Source organism: Equus quagga, chromosome 9 (assembly GCF_021613505.1).
Source record: "Equus quagga isolate Etosha38 chromosome 9, UCLA_HA_Equagga_1.0, whole genome shotgun sequence".
Taxonomy (NCBI): domain Eukaryota; kingdom Metazoa; phylum Chordata; class Mammalia; order Perissodactyla; family Equidae; genus Equus; species Equus quagga.
In genome coordinates, this window is record NC_060275.1 from 28,718,172 (window position 1) to 28,736,824 (window position 18,653).

Below are 18,653 nucleotides of genomic sequence, written 5' to 3' on the forward strand. Positions count from 1 at the left end.
GGATGGCGTGCTAGCCCCACCCGCCACAACACTAAACTGAGGGGTTGGACACAGGACAATCTTTTTTTTTTTTCTGCAGACAAACGATTTGCTTGTGAGACCATAAGTTTGTCTCATAAGAGAATCTTTCGGATCAATATAAGGGCTCATGTGTGGGTCCTAAGAACCAACTGAGGTGAAGACAACTAGTTGTCCCCCAATATCTCTTCTCTCCTTCTGTGGTAATAGAATCCCCAAATTTAGCTGGGCGTATGGCCTTCCAGAATAAAAACTACCTTTCTTCGCTTCCTTTGCAGCCATGCAAGGTCATGTGACCAATTTTGGCCAATGAGATATGAACGGGGGTGCTGGGCAGCATTACCCCATGCTCTTCCTGCCTTTTCCCTTCTTCCTCCATCTTGCTACTCGGAAAGTGCACACGGAGGTGAACTGTCCTGCACCATTCAGAAAAGGGTCACACCCTAGGGAGGGCAGAGCAATAAGAGAGGAGGTTCCTGAGTCCCTGACATCGAGCACCTGCCTGCGCAGAACCGCTAACTCTGGGCTGCTCTGAGAGAGTTGGCATCCCCTTTAAGCCACCTTTATTGAGTCTCTGTCACCAGAACCAAACTTCCACCCTACCCAGTAAACCAGCTCCACTAGGCGAGGACATAAGCAACTCTGTAGCGGGTGTCAGCAGACTCGAGAGTTCTGGTCTGCATGAACTAAGCTTGATGACAGGGTAGTGTGTGCCCAAAACATCTGATGCAAACTGAAGCCACATTGATGGAAGTGAAGATCCTCGACAAGGGGAGGGGTCCAGGGGAGTCCACATGGGCTTCCTTCCTATTTTATGGGCTTTGAGCAGCCAGAGTTCATCAAAGTGAACGTCTTGGATAAGACCCAAGACACCTGTGGAGAAGGACCTGGGGATCTGGGCCTGAAGGATTCTCAAAAGTGCCCACCAGAACCCTGCGAAGGCTGCAGGAGCCAACAGTGGGGAGGAAAGGCCAGGGCCTGGGAGACAGGGGACATAAAGCTGCCATCTGAGGAGACAGGCCCAGGAAGTACAGGGAAAGGCAAAGGGCAAGGTCACCACCTGGGAGCCACTGACCTTCATCAGGGCAGGACAGGGGTTATGTCTGTGAGTCAGGCCCTCCTGCCCCACAACCATCTCCCCCACTGACCTGCAGCAACAGGGTCTGCCAGGCCACCAGCAGAGAAGGATGCACTGCATTCTGCTCCAGAGGCCCCCAGGAAAATACAACCACCTCTCAGAGGAAGACTGCGTAAGTGCAAGGAGCAGGAGAACTCCTTAACACCTTGAGTTCTCGTGGACCCCATCCCAATACACACTGCTGGTTTTACTGTCTGCTAAGGGACACAACGTCCGTGGGCATGCAGATGCACAGCCAGGCCCTGCCCTGAGGCTGCGAATACTGCCTCAGGGCATAGAAGGGATCTCAGGGTCCCAACTGGATTTAAAGCCTGGCCTCAGTTTCTAGGCTGTGAAATCTAGAACCACCTCTTGCAATGCTTCAGTTTTTTATCTTTCAGTTGGGTTTAATAAAAGGTAACCCAAAGATCAACATAAGATGACAGAGAGATGACGTCTATAAAGCCCCCAGTGTGACATTCAGAACAGATGCTTCTCTCCTGCTTGGCAGGAGGGGCTCACAGGCAGCTGAGGGGTGACGATGCCGGGGGGCTCTGTGGGTGGAAGGAGACAGCCTTTGCCAACTTTACCACGCTGCTCAAGACCCAGCCTCTTTAGCTATTTATTCTGGATCTATTCTTTGCGAGCCCCTCTCCTGTCCCTTTCTCTTCAGATATCCAGGAAGGGAAGCTTTTCCCTGGAGCAGGGGGAACCTGGAGGGACCCTGTTATGCCTGTCCACAGGCCAAGACTCATCGAGGCCCGAGTGTACCTGGCAGGTCTCATCTGAGAAAACTCCAGACTCCAGGAAGTCCCAAAACCCACCCCGAGAGGTGGTGACTCTGTAAGGCTTGGGGGGTGGGAGGAGTTCTGTATTTTAACAAGCTTCCAGATGATTCTCACTTGGTGGAAACTCGAGTTTGAAGTTCCTTGTCCAGGTGACCCTCCAAGGGTCTCTCTCCCAGCACTGATGGTTGTGCATCCCCTCCTAGCTCCCTGGGTCTGCAGACTGGCCCACCAGCCAGGGCATCCCTCTCCCACACACTGCCGGCTCGGGAAGCTCCCAGGCCTCTGGTCTCAGCACTGCTGGCGCCTTCCATGATTTATGGTTGTGACACTCCAGGAGCAAGAGAACCCAGCACACTGATCACAAATTAAATCCAGCCCTCCTCTCCTCCCAGGTAATGGGCCCATCTGATGATAGAAGAGCTTATAAACCGCTATCATCAAATTAATCTCGATGTCGGAGAAATAATAGTAGCCGTAAATAAGACTGAGTGTGCCTGCTTGCCAGCTTGTTAGGGCACTTTATAAAATGGGGCGGCACGGTCTCTTTAATTCCCCCAGCCACCTGGCTGCAGAGGCTGAGCATCCATTGAAGAGTCTCCCAGCCCTAAGACCTCCACTCCACTCCACTCTACTCCACTCCACCGCCAGGACGGCCGGAGGACACCCCAGCTGAGTGGGGCTGCTGGCCATCTCCTGGCCCCACTGCTTCTTCTTCCATCTCTGCTGGAACTGTCCCCATAAGCACTGCCAGGGTCCTCAGGTTGGGGAGCCCCAGCCATGCTCACTCCCCCTGGTTGCCCCTCATGCAGTCCCCCCACCTCGGTGCCCTCCACTCTCTCACTTCCTACGGACATGGACCTCACCCTTCAACCCAAGCTTGAGATCCACCTCCTCCACGAAGCCCTCCAGGCCACCCAGCCTCCCAAAGGGGCTCTGTGATGCTGGTTTTATCCGTCACCAGGTGGCTACAGTGGAGACCTTGGCAAAGCAACTGTGCCTCCCTCGTTAGCATGCACACAGGCCACTGCCCGTCCTGGCCTCAGCAAGGGCCTGTGGAGACAGCAGAGCCTGTAGGACGGTGACAACTGGGTGCTCTAGGCCCAAGCTCTGTGGCAGGCCTTGGTCCCTTAACTCAGCGGGCCTGGCCGGGGCATGTGGACACAGGCAGGCCTCGTGGCGTTATCCCAGCTGAAGGTGTCCATCTCCTTGTTGGAACACTGTGTGAATTCAGTGAGGGCCGGGTGGGGGCCTCATGGGGGCACAGGTGACATGTCAGAGAAAAGAAGGGGAAGGGGTGGCATCTGAAGACATTTAAACTTGTATTTCATGAGATAAAGTGTGTAGGTATCACGGGGTATACCTGCATGTACACGTCTATGTGAGCAGCAGTGGCCAAGTGTGTGCATTTCTCTGTATCTGGGAATGTGAGTGTGTATATTACTGTGTGTTCTGACCTAGTACAGATATTAATGAGTGTAAATGAGTTTGTGTGCTGACATCATAAATGTGTGTGGATTGTGCATGAACGGGTATTACGTGGGGACTGTGTGGGGATGAGTGTGTGTTGAGGGTGGACATCTGGGTGCACTATTATGTGAACATCAAGTGCTTCACGGATCGTGTGCAGTGTGTGAAATGTAGCCGTGGGTTAGGGGCACGGGGGCTCACAGCTGGGCAGGGAGAAAGCCCACCCCAGGGAACCTGGACAAGGTCATAAGTACAGGAAGGTAGGAGGGAAGTCCGGAGCAGAGGGGAGCTTTGATGGAATGTCAGTTCTTCCAGTGGTCGAGAGGTCCCTCCAGGGCAGCCTCTGCTCCCTGGCCAGTGGCAGAGCTTCCCCGGGTGGCCAGCAAGGGTGTCACTGGAGCAAATGACCGGCTCATCACTGACCTCCCGATCTTAAGAGTCTCCCCTTGAGTAGGGAAAGATGGCACTCCCGGGAGGATGAGGGGGTGGGGCAACTTTGAGACAGGCAGTCACCAACTGATGAGCACCGTGCACGGGCTTTTTCTCAGTCTCCATTTCCCCTCAGTGTCAGGAGTTGCTTTGAGCCGGTCTTGAGCTAGATGACCCACTTCCCAAGCTAGCATTTCCCAAAAGTGCTCACGCACCAGGGTCCAGGGATATTTCTAGGAATCACACACACACACCCGCGGAGTTCTGTTTGGGGAAATGCTACTGAAGCAGAACCAAAAGGCTTTCTTTACTGCGGGACTTATCAGAGTCTTTAGTGTGCTAGGAGGCATTGGGACTCTCCAAGTGCGGGGTGTAGTATGTAGCATTTTCCAGATTGTTGGAACATGTGACCCTTTTGCACAAACAACTTTTAACAACTCAAGGGGGCCCAGTGCTCAGTTGGACAGTGTGGGAAATACTGCCCAAGGCCCCTACTTCAAGGGTCAGCTCCACCCACATGTCTTTCTGGTCTCCCAGACACCACACCCGCTCCTCTTCTCATCCTCTGAACTCCTCCCAGCAGAAAACCATGCCAACCCTATTATTATTATTATTATTATTATTACTACTACTACTACTACTATTATGCCCCGCATTGCTTTGTGAGGGTCTGTCAGGACTCCAGCTTGTTTTCTAGGTCTTCAAGGGCATCGCCCAGGTCTCGCACTCAGCCCTTAGCTCATACAAGACACACGGGAGCGCTCAGGTGACTGTGTGCACTTCATTCTCCACGAAAGCCAATCAAGCAGCAGCAGTGCTGATCACCGGGCACACTGCCGTGCTGACAGTTAGGAGTGACACAGCCCCTGCACCTGCAGGACATTAGCCTCCTCCCCATGTCCCCTCTGCAGTGCTCTGCTGCTCAGCCCGCCCAGAGCCCCTGCAGGCCCCTGCCTGTAACAACCTGCGCCCACCTCTCCTCCCGGTCAACCCAGAGCATCCTTTAAGACTGGCTCAGCATCAGCTCCTACAGGCATCGCCTTCCCCAGGGTGTCTCCCCCAGGCTGAGAGAGCACCCAGCACATAGCTGGGACCTTACTTTCTGATTGTTTACGTCTCTGTTTCCCAGGAGACTGAGTCTGTTTAGGGTAGGGAGTGTGCCTGGCACAGAGCCCATGTGCAAAAGCATTTGCTACCCTCTTGTCATTGTTGTTGTATCCTCATGTCTCCAGCACCTGGCAGGGCACCTGGTACAGTGCAGATGCTCAGTGTGCATCTGTAAGATGAGCCGATCAAATCCATGATCAAATCTGAGCCTTACTATAACTCTTTTGCGCAGGGGGCTGGGAGGGGGGTGGTGGTGACCAGGATGGTTCCCATTTTACAGATGAGAACACAGAGGCTCAGAGTTTTCCCCCTCCCCTTTGTCCCCCTTACCAAATTCAAAGTGCCTCCCAGGAGCGGGCAAGGGGGCTTCTGTATGTGGCACCTCCCTAGTAGGTAGCCACATACAACCACAAGAGGAGCCCTGTGCTCTGTGCCAGGCGTCAGGGTGGGTGTGTTACGTCTGCCGTATTTGGTCCTCACTCACCTGGCAAGTAAGAGTGAGGACCCCATTCTGCTGAGAGAGGAACCAATGCCCCGAGGGGGCTGCCTGCTTCAGAGGGAGGTCACGGAAGCCCCAGCTCCCCTCGGGCAGCTCACCCTCTGCGTGGCTCTCCCACGGGAACGCTCAGGCAGTTCCGCTGGGCAGAGGGGTGGAAGAGGAGGCAGAGGACCGCAGGAGAAATGGCCAGGGCTGGGGACGGCAGGGAAGAAGGGGACGGGAATGGGTGGGATGATAATGAAATGAGAGGACCCAATGCTCCAGAAAAGAAAAAGAAAAATCAGACAAGGTGACAGCCACAGGACTCTGAACATTCACCTCTTGGATCAGATCTGGGCCTACGTAGGAGTGGAGGTGGGGAGCAGCCTGACCTGGTAGCCCCCTTAGGCAGCAGAGCTACAGATCTCCCTCCTAGGAGAACAGCTCCATTTCTGCCTCCTCCAGGAAGCCCTCCCGACTTCTCCAGACCTAGTGACCTCTCCCCATCCTGTGCGCCAACCCTGGCCAGCTGCCTCCAGGCTGGACCACACTTTCTGGCCAGCATGACCATCAGCCTGGCCCTCTGTGTAGCCCTGTCTGTGGGTTCTCCACCCACTTCAGGGGTGCTCAGGGGTCTCCCCAGCTAGGCTATGGACCAGAAGCTCTCTGTACCTCGGTTGCCCACAGCCCAAAGTTGATTCTCAGGACCTGCTTACACAGTGAGGCCGAAACATGTCCAGCCCTTTCCTGTCTGCCCCCTCTGCACCCCCTTAGGACTATTTAGGCTGTTCCAGGCCCAAACTAACAGGGATGTGTGTTCAGAGGGAGTGGGGGAATTGGGAATAACCCTCTTTTATGAGGTACCTCCCAGAGTTTTGTGTGCTTTGTACTTTATATGCATCATAGTCTGTTTTATCCTCATCTCCCCCATGACACTGGTATTAATAATGATTATCTCCACTTTTTCAGACAAAGAGACCAAAGGTCAGAGAGGCCCAAAGTCACCTGGTTGATAGGTGGTAAGGCCAGGAGTTGAACCCAAGACTGCTCGATGTCAAAATCTGTGCATTCCTTGTTACCACTTATTCTCCCCCCACCATCCTCCAGGAGACCCAGAAAGCGCAGCCTTGCCCTGCCTGGGAGCAGGCCTCAAAGAGAAGGGGCCCCTGAGCTTCTGTTTGGGATGATAAAAACATGTGGGAAATAGAAAGTGGTGATGGTGGCACAACCCTGTGAATGTACTTAATGCTACTGAAGTGTACACTATAAAATGGTTAAAACAGCAAACTTCATGCTTTATATATTTTACCATAGTAAAAAAACAAAGTCCTTACAGTACCAGGGACAGCCCCATATTGGGCCTCCCCCACAGGAAGGCGTCCCTGACACACCTGTTCATGGGGCTCGTCTCCATCCCCTGACCTCACCCCTCAGTCCCTCGCTCCCAGTCTTGGCCCTGGTGCTCCAGACGAGGGGAGTAATATGGGGATCAGCCGCCATATTGAAATTCCACCCCTTCTCCCTCTGCCCAGTCAAACCCCATGCTGTCTTCACACGCACAAAGTCCCCCTTGACCACTCCTGCTGCAGCTGCTGGAGCTTGGGCTCCTTCCAATTGGTCTTGAGTCAAGACCCAAGGAGAGCATTCACCTTCAGAGTCCACAGACCCAGGTCCAATCCTGACTGGCGCTCTCAGGAGCTGGCTTTGCCACTCCAGCCACTGGATAGGCTTGGGTTTCCAGTTCAGTGAAGAGGAACATTGCAAGACCCTGAGGCACTCCTCATACTCTTTCACAGAAGCCCCCAAATGTCAGAGGAGTGTGAAATGACCCAGCCATACAGGCATGGTCTGGATGGGCCTGCCCAAATGAAATATGTCACTGAAGTTCTATGTTTTCACTCAAAAGTTCATGCAAAATTTGCAACTCGTGACATAAGACTTCCTTGTTTCATTTAATATAAAAATCTCCTTTTCCCCAAATTCAGCAGTACATCTGAAATGCTGTGTTTGTCCTGGGATGTGACAAGGCCCTTTTTTGCCCAGAGTCAAGTGTTCTGCTCTCTGACAGCTGCACACCTGTCCAGTCTCCTGTCTAGTCTGGATGCTCCCAGAAGACAGGCCAGGCCCAGCCACCCATGGTGAGCCCAAGGTAGGACTCTGCAGGGACCAGCGCAGACCTACTGAGTACCCATGAGAGGATGATCGGTCCCCACAGAGCAGGTCTTTAACTTCTCCCTCCCACCTTCTCGTCCTTCTTTCTCTTTCTTTCTTCCACCTCTCTCCTGGGGGAAGCCTGCACTCGTCAGAGACCCTTCAGGATGGCATGGGAGTTAGAATAGGAAAACACCATCCCAGGTTTGTCTTTGGGCTCCTCCTCCACCTTCTCCAACACGCTCCCAGCTCACCTGCCCCGGTGCCCGAGGGCTGGTTGGCTGTTCGTCCCTTCACCTCATATGGCCTCTTCCCCTCACCCCTCCCGCAGTCCCATTCCTCCTGGTGGGGAGGGGGCTAGATAGCTTAGGTCCTGATGGGGCCCAGGCTCCCTTCCCCTCTGTCTCTAGCTCCGTGGCAGCGCTGCCTTGTGGGCACCCCTGCCTGGAGCAGCCTCCGTGTCTCTTCAGCCAAAGGAAGTCAGATGGGAGCTGCCTCCCAGGCCCAGCTTCCCTCCAGACCAGCTGACTGAGAGCCCTCTTCAGTCCTGACCTCCACCTATGCCCCAGAGGACGGGAGTCCACCAAAGGCCCTCTGCCTGCCTGGGCACACACTGCTGGGCCATTGGGTGACCGGCAGGGCAGTGCAGGGAGCTTTGCAGAAGGGGACCGGCCTGTGGGCCCAGGTCTGCCCCCTCACTGCCTCACCTTCCCCAGGCACAGTTCCAACTCTCTCAGGAGGGCCACACTTCATAGGTGGAGGGTCGGCCTAGACAGGCCCAGGGGCCCTCCCCCTTCAGTCCATTCCAGCTCCCCTTCCAGAGAATGTCATGGAGGCAGAGGGCCCCCCTGGAAGAGCCACCCTTTGGCTTAAGGAAGGCCAGTGTCTCCAGCCCTGGGTAGGGTGGGCACATTAACCCATTAGTGCCCACAGACTTTGGGAGCAGAAGCAATTGTCCTAGGAGGGGGGTGGTCCTGGGAGGCAGACAGCACCGTGGGGCCCCTGAGCAGTGGGGAGGGGGTGGTATGGAGGCCCTGGCGGCTGGGGGAGGAAAGCCGGAGCTAAGCCAGCCCCCTGAGGGGGAGGGGAAGACTTGAGGGCACCCCCCCCCCCCCCCACTCGCAGCCCCAGAGGAGGAGCCGCAGCTGTTCCAAAGCTTCCTGCCCTTCTTTGAGACAGGTGTTGGCTGAATTCTCACTTCCTCCCAGCCTCCGGGAGCGCCTCCACCCCCTCCACCGGCGGCTCGTGCTGAGTCAGCAGCCGCCGCTCCCTCTCCGAGGTTCAGAGGGAAGGCCGATGCTGCACCGCCGCCCTGGGGGCGCGGCTGAGCGCTGCGAGGCGGCCGGTGGGGCGGCCACGGCGTGGGTGACTTCCTGCAGGGCTGTCCCCCCTGCCCTCTTGCGGCACACCTCAGGGGGATGTTTAAAGGAAAGGACTGCATTAGGAAGCAATGATGTCCGAGGGAACTTCTTGCTCAGAGGCGGAACAAGACTAGCAGGGCCGAGCCTAAGGTCGGCCCTCACGGGGTCTGTGCTCACCGCCTTAGCTGGAGCCCCTAGGAGTAAGTGCTGCTCCCCATTCCTCCTACAGCACAGCGCCTGCCGCGGCGGGGTGCGGGGAGGGCACGTGCCTATCTACCTATTGCTAGAGAGCCTGGGGCTGCTGCCCCGTGAAAGGCAAAAAGGCGCTGGAAATCTAAGTTGTTCTCATCCAGAGGAAATCACAGCTTTTTAAAGCAGGAAAGAGCAATTAGGCCAATTATCTCCCTTGGCAGATAGGAAGTGAAGGCACAGAGCAGGCAGATTCAGCCAACATGTCACAAGGGTGGGTACTGGCAGAGTGGGACAGGAAGCCAGCATTCTTGCTTTGCACCGCATGGCCTGTCTGAGTGAGGACTGCCTCCGTGGATGATGTGAGTTATTATTGTTATTGTTGCCTTTGGCTGGCTTCTTGCTTTGTTTTATATGCATTACTTCATGGGACAAGTCCTGTAAGACAGAAACCATGGGTCTATCCTATCGATTTCACTGATGGGGAAACTGAGACCCGGTGGAGGAAGTTGACTTGTGACAGTGGAAGTTTGTGGCAGAACCCAGATCTCAGAAGAGTGTTATCCAAACCTTCTTCCTTCCCCAAGCCTTATCTGCCCCTCTCTCCATCTGTTTGGGCTTGTTGACGGAAGGGGCTGACGGTGAGCAGAGAGGCTGGGGAGCTGTCAGACCCTTTCACTAACCACCTTCTCCTATCTGGGCAAACAGCAGCCCAGGGGAGGTGGTGGGTAGACCAGCACAGAGTGGTCCTGCAACCCTGGGCCATCTGAGTGCCTCAGAAGCCACCGAGCCTGAGGCAGAGCCACCATTCAAGTGGAATATTATATAGCTGTTAAAAGTGATGCTTGTAAAAACAACATAGCAAAACATGAAAAGACTTCTGATATGTTAAAGTAAAACATGAAGAATGCAAATTTGTATATGACTGTGTTTACAACTCTACAAAAAATTCATAAATATGTGTGAATGAAAACGTGGAAGGCCTTTCACTACCATGATCTCAGAGGGGTGGACTCTGAGATTTTTTTTCTAAAACATTTTTCTAAACTTTCCAAAATGTAATTCTATTACTTCTAAGATATAACATAGATATAACATGTGAAGCCATCAAGATGACCTAAGAAATGACAGAAGACATGCTCACGACTTGGGAGCCAAAGTCCTCGGAAGGGAATCTGATTGTTTCTGTGGCAATCGGAGCACAGAGGCCCCCCAGCGAGCCGGCCAGACCTCCTCCGAGCCAGTGTCCGCAGGTCAAGGGACTCACCAGGCAGGTTCCAGCCCCCTGCTCATCTCCTGCTCGGGGGTTCTCTGGTCCACCACACATGCTGTCTCTCAGAGGTCCCTTCCAGGACTGTGGGGCTCAGTGTTGGGGACTCAGACCCCCTCACAGCTGGGCAGGCCCTGAGCTGGACAGAGGCCTCTGCCAGTGTGGACAAGGAGCCTAGCATTCCGAATTGGTAACCCCGGACATGGAGGAAAATTGGAGTTCCTTTCCAATTCTTGTCTTGGTCTTAACAAGGTTCCCAACAGTGTGCAGGCCATGGTGGGCAGTGCCAGGAGCCACCACAGGGCGTCCAGTGACCTGGTGTCTACTTCTGGCTCAGACGTTTCCTAGCTGGGAGGAGGGAGGGGCGGCAAAGGCCTTCCTCACCCTTGACCTCAGTTTCTTCCTCTGGTCCCCAATTACCTCCTCACAGGCTGTGTCAAGGAGGACATGAGACAAGGGAAGAGAAAGGGCTTTGAATTGAGGAGAATCGGCTCTCTGCAGACAGGACCAGGCCCGAGATTGGAGCCCATGCCCCCCCTTTCACCCCTGCCCTTGTCCCCAGCTACCACACCCCTGCCTCAGCCTTATCACCCCGCTCTGCTATCTAGGGGGGCTCCCTCCAGCTCCTCCTTCTTCCATGGGTAGGCTTGACCTTTCTGTAAACCTATGGAGGCAATAATTCTGGCACATGTCTGCCTTGGGGTCCCTCTTCTCAAGAAGGGTGAAATTTAATAAAAGATGTTCAATCTGAGATATCGGGGCACAATATGGCACAGCTCCCAGGAGGGGTCAGTGTTGTAAGGAGGTTGCTGCGAAAGTGACCTGCGTAACTAAAGATACATAAGCATAACCGAATAAGGGGATTTCAGGCTTGGATAGAGAGTTTTTTGAGGCGGTGTCATGTAAATAGGAGGAATTTTCATTATTGAAGGTAATAATGAAATGGGGGCTGGAAGTTTCAAATGCCGGGACATTGCCGTGGTCCCCTTCCCTCTGCCACTCTCAGCATCTCAAATTCTGTCTATCTGCACGCTGAACTCATCTCTCCCCAAAGCTAACTGTTCCTCCCGTCTTCCTGCCTTGTCTTCAGGGTCTTACGCTCTCCCAGGCACCCCCCCTCCCCGATCTCCCTGCCCCTCAGGGCCTCCACATCGACTCTGTTCTGCGTCCTTCCTCTTATGGTATGGCTCCTACAGCGAGCCTTCCCTCCCATCCCCAGACCCCTGGTTGGGGCTTCCATCACCCCTGGAAGCCTGTCACAGCCTCCTCCCTGGCCACAGCCCCCTAGGCTCACCCCTCTGTCATCAGCTGCCAGAATAAGTCATTGAAACACCACTCTCCCCAGAGAGCTCCCAGTGGCTAAAGGAGCAAGTCCAAACTCTACTGGAGCTTCCAGAGGCCTCAAAAATGCTTTGAAATCCCTTCCAGCCTTTTCTCCCACGTTCTGTGGACTTCGTGCCCCTTAACTCCTGGAGTGGTGCTCTCGGGAGAACCTTTCAAAGACAGGACAGTGGTCCCGGTGCCTCCTGTAGCTGCGCAAGGCAACAGGCCTGCACACATACCCCTATACACACGCACCCCTCCTCATGTGCACTCTCTTTTCATGCCAGGCCAGCAGAGCTCCCTGGCCTTGGCCAAAGTCTCACTCCTTCCCCACCTTCCTCTTCCTCCTCCCGTACAGCTATCACCCTTTGAGGCACATCTCAACCTCACCTCCTCAGCAAGGCCATCTCTCACTTTCTTTGATCCCTCAGGCCAGTAGATTCCTACAGTCGTGGGGGCTGGGGGGCAGCCACCTAGCATGCCTGAGGCACCCGCTATGTGCCAGGTGCCTTGGAATAGTCTAAACACAGCCTATCAGGTAGACACACCACATCAGCTTATGATAGTCACTGTTTAGATGATGCTCAGAGCAGTGGCCTAAGTCACCCTTCCAGGTCAAGACAGCCAGGACTCCAGCCCTGGACTGCTCCAAGCTCTTCCCACCCCACCAGTCAGGATGTTCTGCTATCCATTTGGGCGCTTTGGCACAGAACATCTTAGACAGCATCTGGTTTCCTGAGCATCCACCTCCCAGCCTCAGCATACGCCTCAGGAGGGCAGGCACTCAGGTCCTGTGTTGCTTTTGCACCCCCTTAGCTTGGCCCCGAATAGATACTCAACAAACGCTCATTAACTAAATGAACAAACAGGTGAGTGAATGAATGAATGACTGAATACATGAATGTACAGGCATTGAGAGTGGTCCAGCTGCAGCGTTATGAATGTTTGCTTTTAGTTCTTAAATCATCCTGAAAATCTGAGCTTCCTGAAGGTAAGCCGTCTCCTGGATTCTCTTGGAAATCAATTGGTTCATCTGCAGCTAAACCATAGCGGAAACTCATACATACTAGTTCACATTCATGCCGTGTTAACCAGGGATTTGTGAAGAGCTGTTTAGATCCAAAGAGAAACCGAGGCACAGGTGTCTTGCACGTTTGTGCAATAGTGGTAGGGGAGGATTGAGAGATGCACAGTCACACCTGAATCGGAGTCAAGGGCCTGTGTCTCCTGCCGGGAGGGGCCCCCATGCTGCACTGGGATCCAGCTCGGAGCCGTTGCTTCCCTAACCCAGAAAACCATTAGGTTTCCCAGTGCGACACTGCATGCTGCTTATTTAAAGATGGGAAGGAGTGTGGAGCAGGGAGGAAGGGTGGGGCAAGAGGTGAGCAAACTGCCAAAGGAAGAGAGGCAGCCCAGTCTGTGTCATCTGCATATTAGGGCATCGAGACTCTGGGTGGCTTTTCCCCTGACCTTGAATAATAAATAGTTTTGCTGGTTTATGGGAAACTATTATTTCAGATAACTCATCAGTTAAGTGGCATTATCTGATGCTACTTTCAAGAGAGACATTCTCTTGTTCCAAAAGAAGAGCTGTGTGCCATCTTATTACAAAGTCTGTGGTATAGGATCTACGTAACAGATGGCTTTTCCAAAATCCTGGAGTCAAAAGTTATTAAAACAGCTTATGTGTCAGATGGTTGAGAGAGTAGATATGAAGTATAATGGCTTCGTAATGACTGGATTGTCCAGTCAGGGGAAAAGTTTCCTCCATATGAATGTGTTTATTCTAACAATCTGGGTGAAAATATAGTATGCATTTGATAAATTGCTAAACCATGACTTCCCGTTAACCCACTAGCTTTCTATATCATTACTAGGTTACTAAACCATCCTCAGAAGATATTGATCAAATACTTCTGACATACATCACACTAATTTAAAGAGTAAAAGCTTAGAGTTGGTTAATATCAATCGAATGAGCCACTGCTCTCTAGGACAAAAATGAGGGGGATCGCCTGATTTGGGGTAGTTTTATTATTGTTGAGGTTGGGTTGGGTTTATTTTGCTTTCTCAAACTAGGAACAAAACTAAAAGTTTCATGTAAACCAAAATAAAAGAAGAGGAAGGAGGAGTCGAAGAAGAAGGAACAGAATCCTTGAAGACCTACGTATCTCTTCTTGTACAGCTACAGCACGAGCCTCCGCTGGGAATTTCCATGTGTGTCCATGTGTCACAGTAAATCAGCTCAGCCTTCCCACCCAGCCTGGGGAGAGCATGAGAACAAAGGGCCAGAGCAGAAAGGGCAGCCATGGGGGGAGAGGACTGTCACACCAAGCCACAAAGAAGGCAAGGAAGCACTGTGGTCAGGCAGGGGTGCGCCTGTCTGGGGAAGGACCGCCTCCAAGCCGAGGGACAGAGGCCAGCAGGGGGGACAACCCAGAGGAATGAGGAGGATGCCCATTGGCCCAAGGAAGAGCGGCTCCAAAATGATGACCTTTTGAAGGAACCATGAATTTCTTTAATCAGCTGATTTCCTCCCGTCTAAAACGCCTCATTTAGCAAGGCTTGTTCTGGGCTGAAATTGAATAGGTATAATTGACAAATGCTTGAATTGGGGTTCCACTCTGGGGAAAAATACCTCTCCACTGGCTTCTCAAATGTAATTATGGAAAAAAGATACATTTTAAAGGCTCTTCCTCCAATTCACTTTGGGGATAGGTCCTGACTGCCCTCCTGATCCGCCCCACCACCCATACACACACAACACACACACACACACTCAGAGGCAGAAATCTGGCTTTCTTTCTCAAGGGAGGCATTAGGGCCACAGATGAGGCAGCTGTCAGGGAACTAGGCTGTAATCAGCTTTAACTGGCTCACAGCCTGCAGAGGGCACAGACCTCTTATTCCTACGGTAACAGGTCAGGGATGAACGTGGGAGTGGTCTGAGTGGGTTTCTGTTTCAAACATCTTCCTTATGCAGGATCTCAACGTGAAACTTACACTACAGGTCCCAAGAATTTAAATACGCACATAGAAGAGGGTACTTTAAAATTCCAGATCATAGCTTCAACTACATGTAATGTCACCCCCAGCATGATTTAGAAGAACAGTAAATCAATGAGACAGTAAAAGGAAAAGTTAAAACACATTAAAAATGGGTTTTTCAGGTGAGTCTGAAATGCTACAAGATTGCTAGTTAAGAACAGTATCCCTTTTCTCAACCTAAGTGTTATATCCCCTTTCCACCAGCATCATAAATTGACTGCCCATGTGACTTAGAAACTAAGATGAAATCCGGAGGCTATTGGATACATAAGTAGCCAAAGACAGGGGCTCTCTCTACATAGTTGAGCTGTTTCCATGTGACAGGACAACTCACCCTCCCATCACCCCAAACGTCTATTGTAAAAAGATATGGACTAGATGAAACTAAAGTCACCATATCTGTACCACCAAAAAAAAAAAAGTAAAGTTAAAAATAAAAAGGCATTCACTCAAATCTTACAATGGGAGGTGGGAGTGGTGGGCGGGTGAGGGTGGGGATAGAAAAGCAGGGGAAAATCTAAACAGCAGGATACGACAATAAATGGGAAAACAGCAAGAGAAAAAGCACACTAGGTTAATATAGGAAACTAGTTCTTTATTGAGAGATTGTATATTAGTATTAGTGGATTCTGTGTGTAACAATGTCGTCATGCACACGATACAAAAAAAAAAAAAGGCTGGGCCCACCATGCTTCGGAAGGGCAACAGAACAAAGCAGCGTACAATGAGCAGATGGCCCGAGCTACACGACCACAGTACGTTTCAGCGGGGTAACATCTCTAACCGAGCGCTGTACATTGTCAACTGGGGGATGTAAAAAAATACAGATCATGCTTTAGTTTTAGTACAAGAAAAGGTGAAAAAGATACACAACCAAAAGGATATTTGATACAGAAAAAATTACCCACAAAATAAGAACAGGAAGTAATTCAGCACAGCAGAACACGTTATCCCTGTTTAATGGAAAACCATTTTGCTGGAGATTCTTTATTTCGTTTCCCTCTTTCTTTTCAGATTGCCAAATGGCAATCTGGGGAGGCCACTTGGGACTTGATTTTGGAAGGGCCCTCGAAGGAGGGGCCTTATTCTTTCATTATTGCTGCTGTTTTGTTTCCGTTTTCAAGCAGGTCTGGCCGGCGAGGCAGCAGAAGGGAGCCGGCTGTTAAAGGGGCAGCTCTGAGGGCCAGGGCGGATGTCCAAAGATGCTCTTGACATTGTACAATTAAACAATTAAGACACCGCGGCCACGGCTCCCCCTTAAGCCAGGGACATGGCTGCATCAAATTTTCAGAAGCTAGGGAGTAGCAGCAACTGTCATTTCATCAAAGATTTCCATATAGATATATTTATTATTTTTTGCCTCCAACTAAATGTAACGTCTTTGGTTATGCCCGGGTGCTGCCAGGAAGTAGCCAATGGCCACCTGGATAAGTGGGAAATGGGGTGCTACAGCCTCCAAGCCAAGGCAAAAGGAATCCACTTAACAGGGATTTACAGTGCAATGTACTCGGCTAAACAAGATGAAGATACAAAAATGGTTATTTCTCTACATCTATTCTGAAATGGCCTACATCCTATACTACTACAATGGAAACTGAAAAGAACAGATTTAAGCTGGCAGGCTATCTAATAGTTTTACCAGAAGACTGTGGTTTAGGACCTTGTTGGGTTAAGCATTAGTATCCTCTATCGGAAGGTCATGAATTCTTATCACATTGTGCTAAATTTTACCCACAGCCCGATTCACCCCTCAGCTCTTGCATTTCCTGTGGGCACGTTTGCCATGAAAGTAAACTTTGACTGACGGGCATAATTAGTTTGTTGGATTTTGGGGGGTGGGGGGGTGGTATTAAAAATAAAATTTAAAGGCAGCTGAGCAATTTGAATTTCAAAACATGGAATCAGCATCCTGCAATGGTATTTAGAGATCGGTGGTATTAATGAGGATGATAATGATTTAATCAGGATAATTATACTTTCAGGCTCAACATCCTTCTTAATCATTTTTGAATTTCTGCCTAGTGTAATGTTCCACACCCGTTTTAAGAGGAAATGCCAAGTAATAAGACATAATTGTGGGTTGGGGGAGGGGGTTGGCATTTCAAGGGAGATCTCATCCAGCCCCCCCATTCCTATCCCCCACATCCCCACTCCACTACCGCCCCCCACTTCTAGGCTGGCCTGAGATAGGGGATACTGCCGCTTAAATAGCAATGCCTTCCTCAGATGGAGACAGGAGATGGTTAAGAGGGGTGTCACAATACAGCTAAATGCGGAGGCAGAAGGGTCACAGCGCACACAGCAGCGAGTTGACCATTCACTGAGCTACACAATGAAGAAAAAAAAAGATTTGATAAATGCAGAATGTCATCATTCTATCATCACACAAAAAAACTGGGGTTCCAACAGGCCTAAGGGGGCCAACCTTGCCTTTCAGGTTCTGGGGATAGGCGTGGGGCTGGGGACTGCTGGGCTGGAACAGAGGGCTGGGCTTCCATTTTCTCACCCAATGGGCCCCAACGAAGCGCTGGCCCCGCGACCCCACCCCCAACTCTGACTTGGTGGAGCAGCCCTGGTCGCAAAGGGAAAACATCATTCTGTGCCTGAGGGAGGGGGGAGGAGGGAGGGCCTTACCCAGCGGGGTTTAACCAGACGTGGAGTGGGAGAGGATAGCAGAAACATTTCCAAGAAGAGAAATGTGAGTCCAGAGGCAGAATACAAAAAGAAAAAAAAAAAAAAATGAATCTAAATGCATCTCAAATTTGCTTTGGGAGGTGGGAATTTTTGATTAAAAGAAAATGAAAGAAATGTGCGGTGGGGGGAGAAGAGGGGGAAATCAAGCTATTGTTGTAGCAGAATGTAAGGGAAAGGGGATGTGGGGAAGGGGACCTTGCAAACACACCCCATATATCACAGTTAAAAACAAAGCCGGCGCCGGCCTGCTGCTTTGTCAACGCCTGCCCGGGGCAAAGGCCTGGCGTGGGGCAGCTTCCCACCTCATCCGCACACACAGCGCAACACCCAAGGGCCGGGCACCCCGCTCCGGCCGGGCCCAGGGGTGCACACCAGGGCATGTCTGACTCTCCGAGGCGCGCACACACTTGCACACGCACACATACACACACGCACACAAGCATCTTGAACCCGTAAGTGCAACTGTCATACAAAGACAATTGGGAAGGGAGCGGGGCACAGCACAAGGGCGACACACAAAAAGGGTTAGAGGGGAGAAAAGGATAGGACGGGAAATCGTGCAAGTGCCCAAGAGAGGGTGGGGGCTGGGGCATGGGAAGGGCAGATCCCAGATCCCAGCGAACCAGCCATCGGTATCCATGGCCAAAAAATGAAATACAAACGTGAATAACACAAAACACACATATACCTCAAAAAAAGCAAATCACAGAAAACCAAGTATGCTTTCACACACACACGCACGCACGCACACACGCACACAGTCATGTATCTCCGTCTTTCGATCATACAGGGCTAGGTATTAGGGGAAGGGGCTGTGATTTCGGGGAACTGCGTCCGCCGCAAAGAAGAAAAAATGGGGCTGAGGAGGGAGGGACCCAAATTCGCCAAACCCTAACTTCACTACAAAAGCTCCCACGAGGGCGGCCACCCCCACACTCGGGGGTCCCCCCAAAAGCGAGAGGGGAGAAGCCACCGCTCGCCCTTCGTCCTCGCGGGTGTGCCCTGCGCCCCCCGCCACCCACTGCGCCCGCCCCCGCCCCGGTGCCTGCGGCGATCCACGCTCCGAAGCGGACCCCGAAAGGAAAAAGCGATACCTCTGTTTCGCACAGAGCCAAATACTGGAAGCACGAGATAGCCGACGTGGACCAGGACCATCCTGGCTCCTCGCGCGGCGGCGGCGGCGGCGGCGGCGGCGGCTGCGCGCGGGCCCTTT

General features: G+C 52.1%; 1 protein-coding gene across 1 annotated transcript in view; it reads right to left on the reverse strand.

Moving 5' to 3' along the window:
• The window catches only part of ARK2C (arkadia (RNF111) C-terminal like ring finger ubiquitin ligase 2C), a 100,531-nt gene extending 81,936 nt beyond the window's left edge, over positions 1 to 18,595 (reverse strand). The window contains exon 1 of the mRNA XM_046670826.1: positions 18,535 to 18,595. Within this exon, the coding sequence (XP_046526782.1) occupies positions 18,535 to 18,595 (61 nt within the window). The remainder of the gene's footprint in view (positions 1 to 18,534) is intronic.
• Positions 18,596 to 18,653: the final 58 nt, after the last annotated feature.